Genomic DNA, 5000 nt, shown 5'->3' on the forward strand with positions numbered 1-5000 from the left:
ATGCCAATATCCAAGCCAACAACACAAGCCAGACACCAAAAGCCAAAGCCACCAACCAAGTCCAAGACACTATCCAGGCGCCTTCATTTCTTCCAGACGATGACAGTGACGAGGAAGACGACGAAGATGCAGTGGACTCCCTTGTGCCCAAGAAGGAACTGGCATCCTTCAAAGGCCCTTGCAACTTGCACCCAAGGACCATACTCATGATTAAGCTCATATTCTCTGATGATATGTTTGTCAATCAGATGGCTGACATGAGTTTAGGTGAGTGAGGAAATTAAATCAGTCTAGGTGAGTGTGGAAATCAGTCTAGATGAGTGAGTTAATCAGTCAAGGCGAGTGTGGAAATTAAATCAATCTAGGTGAGTGTGGAGATCAGTTTAGATGAGTGAGGAAATCAGTCTAAGTGAGTATAGAAATTAAATCAGTTTAGGTGAGTCAGGAAATCAGTTTAGGTGAGTGTGGAAATTAAATCAGTCTAGGTGAGTGTGGAAATCAGTCTAGATGAGTGAGTTAATCAGTCAAGGCGAGTGTGGAAATTAAATCAGTCTAGGTGAATGTGGAAATCAGTTTAGGTGAGTGAGGAAATTAAATCAGTCTAGGTGAGTGTGGAAATCAGTCTAGATGAGTGAGTTAATCAGTCAAGGCGAGTGTGGAAATTAAATCAATCTAGGTGAGTGTGGAGATCAGTTTAGATGAGTGAGGAAATCAGTCTAAGTGAGTATAGAAATTAAATCAGTTTAGGTGAGTCAGGAAATCAGTTTAGGTGAGTGTGGAAATTAAATCAGTCTAGGTGAGTGTGGAAATCAGTCTAGATGAGTGAGTTAATCAGTCAAGGCGAGTGTGGAAATTAAATCAGTCTAGGTGAATGTGGAAATCAGTTTAGGTGAGTGTGGAAATTAAATCAGTCTAGGTGAGTGTGGAAATCAGTCTAGATGAGTGAGTTAATCAGTCAAGGCGAGTGTGGAAATTAAATCAGTCTAGGTGAATGTGGAAATCAGTTTAGGTGAGTGTGGAAATTAAATCAATCTAGGTGAATGTGGAGATCAGTTTAGGTGAGTGAGGAAATCAGTCTAAGTGAGTATAGAAATTAAATCAGTCTAGGTGAGTGAGGATATGCATCAGGAAAGGAAGAGTTTTGTGTGATGTTTAAATGAGAGAATGCGATGACTTTTGATCACCAAAGCCTTATATGAGTGATTGTTTAAAAAAAAAAAACATAAACCATTTCGTCAGTCATTTATCTAAAAAGAAACCTCATAAACCTTATCTCTTCCTAAAATCCTAGTTTACATCCTACTTTCAAGGAAATACAATAAGATGCAGAAAATAGGTAGAGAACTGCCTGGGGGTCTCTGGCAGAGGGACGGTTCAAGGAGATCAAGATTTTTGAACGATTTTGTACTTTCAGATGTCAAGAAGATGCCATTGGGCAAGATCAGCAAGATCCAGATTGCTAAGGGTCTGGAGGCACTCATTGACATCGAGGATGCAATTAAACAGAATAAGGTACTGGATCCAAGGGCTATGAAAAGCTGTTGTGCATCTTTTCTTCACAAACTTCATTCGACTCGAACAAAATTCCTTTGGTTTTAGACATTTTTTTGAAAATAGGTTAGGTGTCAATATATTGTATTTGTGTTATTTTTTTAAGCCTTCATTTTCACTAGTTATCATTACATTTGGATTGCCGTTTGTTATCTTTTATAAGAGAGTACACCTTTCTCGTTTGTTATCTTACATAAGAGAGTACACCTTTGTCATTTGTTATCTTATATAAGAGAGTACACCTTTGTCGTTTGTTATCTTACATAAGAGAGTACACCTTTGTCATTTGTTATCTTATATAAGAGAGTACACCTTTGTCGTTTGTTATCTTACATAAGAGAGTACACCTTTGTCGTTTGTTATCTTTTATAAGAGAGTACACCTTTGTCGTTTGTTATCTTACATCTTTGTCGTTTGTTATCTTTTATTGTCGTTTGTTATCTTACATAAGAGAGTACACCTTTGTCGTTTGTTATCTTACATAAGAGAGTACACCTTTGTCATTTGTTATCTTTTATAAGAGAGTACACCTTTGTCGTTTGTTATCTTTTATAAGAGAGTACACCTTTGTCGTTTGTTATCTTTTATAAGAGAGTACACCTTTGTCGTTTGTTATCTTTTATAAGAGAGTACACCTTTGTCGTTTGTTATCTTTTATAAGAGAGTACACCTTTGTCGTTTGTTATCTTTTATAAGAGAGTACACCTTTGTCGTTTGTTATCTTTTATAAGAGAGTACACCTTTGTCGTTTGTTATCTTACATAAGAGAGTACACCTTTGTCATTTGTTATCTTACATAAGAGAGTACACCTTTGTCGTTTGTTATCTTACATAAGAGAGTACACCTTTGTCATTTGTTACCTTATATAAGAGAGTACACCTTTGTCATTTGTTATCTTTCATAAGAGAGTACACCTTTGTCATTTGTTATCTTACATAAGAGAGTACACCTAAACCCCTTGTCTTCTCCAGCCTCGCAGTGTGTTAATGGAGCTGACTTCAAAATTCTTCACTCTCATTCCACACAACTTTGGACGCACGGCGCCTCCTGTAATAGACACGGATGATGTTGTGCAGAAGAAGAAGGAGGTCATGCTGACACTCAGCGACATTGAGCTGACGCAAAGCCTGCAGAAGGATAAGGTTAGAAACTAAGACACTTCACTGTGTGTTGTGTGTGCGTTTGTGTTATCATTATTATTATTATCATTATTATTATTATTATTATTATTATTATTATTATTACTATTACTATAGAATCTGTGGCTGTGAGTGTTGCTTTCTTTTTCCACTTATCAGTAAATTCTTTTCACAGGAGAGTACAGGTGTCCATCCTTTACAAGAAAAATACGACATGTTGGACTGTGTCATAGAATATGTTGACAAGAAGTCTTCAGAATATAAGGTAATTAAGTAGATTCTCTCTCTTTCTCTCTCTCTTTCTCACTCTCTTTCTCTGTTTCTCTCTCTGCCTCTGTCTCTCTCTCTTTCTCACTCTGCAATTTAGAGAACCTCTGCCGTCCTCGGGAATAACCCGAGAGTGCAGTACTAAACCAACTATACTGATGTGTGGAGAAAGAGAGAGAGAGAGAGAGAGAGATATGCACAGTTTATATATTTACACATGTATATGTGAATGTACATACATAAATGCATATATCTCTCTATTCATTCGTCTATTGATTCACTGATTTATACAATGAAATTTCCAGATTCTCCACGAGTATGCAACCGCTTGTCCTCAGTCAAGACGAGGTCCTCTGCTCGACGTGTGGCGGGTGGATCGGAAGGGAGAAAAGGACAGGTATTGCGGATGCTGCTGTTTTTTTGTTTTGTTTTTCTTTTTATTGGTTTACGGTTGTTTCTGATGGTTGTGGTTGATACTGATGGTGTTGATGGTTATATGTGTGGGATTGTATGCAGATTGTATGCATGCACGGTCTCTTGTGTGTCTGTTTCTCTCTTTTTCGTCTTTTTTTTCTGTCTTTCGTTTTCTCTTTGTCTCTCTTTGTCTCTCTCTCTCTCTCTCTCCCTCTCTCTCTCTCTCTCTCTCTCTCTCTCTCTCTCTCTCTCTCTCTCTCTCTCTCTCTCTCTCTCTCTCTCTCTCTCTCTCTCTCTCTCCTCTCTCTCTCTCTCTCTCCCTCTCTCTCTCTCCTCTCTCTCCCTTCTCTCTCTCTCTCTCTCTCTCTCTCTCTCTCTCTCTCTCTCTCTCTCTCTCTCTCTCTCTCTCTCTCTCTCTCTCTCTCTCTCTCTCTCTCTCTCTCTCTTATCTGCTTTCCTCCTCTTTCTCTCTCTTATTCTTTCTCACTTCCATTCTGACTCCAAATCCTTCATCTCTCCTCCCCCTCCCCTCCCTCCTCTCCTACCCCTCCCCCTCCCCCTCCCCCTCCCCAAGCCAAAACCTCAAACCTCAATTCAAAACTAATGCACTCTTTCTTTGCCTCCTCCTCCTCCTCCTCCTCCTCCTCATCTTCATCCTTGTCCTCTCCTCCTCCTTTTCCTCACCCTCCTCCTTGTCCTCAGGTTCGCCGCCCACGACGACATCAAGCACCGCAAGTTGCTGTGGCACGGAACCAACGTGGCAGTGGTGGCAGCTATCCTGAAGGCGGGGCTGAGGATCATGCCTCACTCGGGCGGGCTGGTCGGCAAGGGTATCTACTTCGCGTCGGAACACGCTAAGAGTTCTCATTACGGTGAGTGGTTTGTTGGCGTTTTGGAATCGGGGGGGGGGGGGGAGGGGGGGGGTTTTGGGATGGGAGGGATGCTGGGGTGCGGGGGGTAGGGGGTTGGTAGATGGATGTGGGGTGGGGGGTAGGGGGATGGACGAGACGTGTGAAGGAAGGAGATTTTTTAGTGAGGATAATGATAATGATCATCATCATAATTTGTTTCTTGGTTTTGTTTTGTTTTTAATGAGTTAGTTCTAGGGGGTTTTGTATTCATGCATATGTTTTTTTGTTTTTTTAAGAGATGTATCTATGTTACTTTCTCGTATCCTCCTTTCTCGCTCACACTTGATTTATTCCAAATTGCAGTTGGGTGTCACTACGGGAGTTTCGAAGGAGAGTCCAACGTAGGTTTCATGTTCCTAGTGGAGGTCGCCTTAGGGAGAGAGAGTAGCATTACCCAGTGTGATGGCAGCTTGACCAAAGCTCCCAACGGGTATGACAGCGTGGTAGCCAGGGGAAGTTGCGAGCCAGGTGAGTGAGTCATTGATCAGTAGATTGGTGAATAGTGAAATAAATTAATGAATATATTAGTGGTGATGTTGATGTTTTTTTTTAAGATAGACTGAGGAGGATTACTGAGAGAGTCAGTGAAATAAGCTTGTTGGCTGGTATTGTCGGTGTATGGAGAGAGAGAGAGAGAGAGAGTGGGTGAGAGAGAGAGAGGTGGGAGAGAGAGAGAGAGAGAGAGAGAGAGTAATAGAGAGAGAGAGAGAGAGTGTG

At 41.0% G+C, this 5000-nt stretch overlaps 1 protein-coding gene across 2 annotated transcripts in view; it reads left to right on the forward strand.

Moving 5' to 3' along the window:
- The window catches only part of LOC122260466 (protein mono-ADP-ribosyltransferase PARP3), a 17095-nt gene that overhangs the window by 11275 nt on the left and 820 nt on the right, over positions 1-5000 (forward strand). For both annotated transcript variants that reach the window (XM_043027743.2, XM_043027744.2), the window contains 7 exons: positions 97-267; positions 1415-1512; positions 2524-2694; positions 2867-2956; positions 3264-3355; positions 4075-4244; positions 4587-4751. In XM_043027743.2, coding sequence (XP_042883677.2) covers positions 97-267; positions 1415-1512; positions 2524-2694; positions 2867-2956; positions 3264-3355; positions 4075-4244; positions 4587-4751 — 957 coding nt within the window. The remainder of the gene's footprint in view (positions 1-96; positions 268-1414; positions 1513-2523; positions 2695-2866; positions 2957-3263; positions 3356-4074; positions 4245-4586; positions 4752-5000) is intronic.

This window comes from Penaeus japonicus, unplaced genomic scaffold (genome assembly GCF_977035675.1).
Source record: "Penaeus japonicus unplaced genomic scaffold, GWHDUDI00000001_assembly GWHDUDI00000005, whole genome shotgun sequence".
Classification (NCBI taxonomy): Eukaryota; Metazoa; Arthropoda; class Malacostraca; order Decapoda; family Penaeidae; genus Penaeus; species Penaeus japonicus.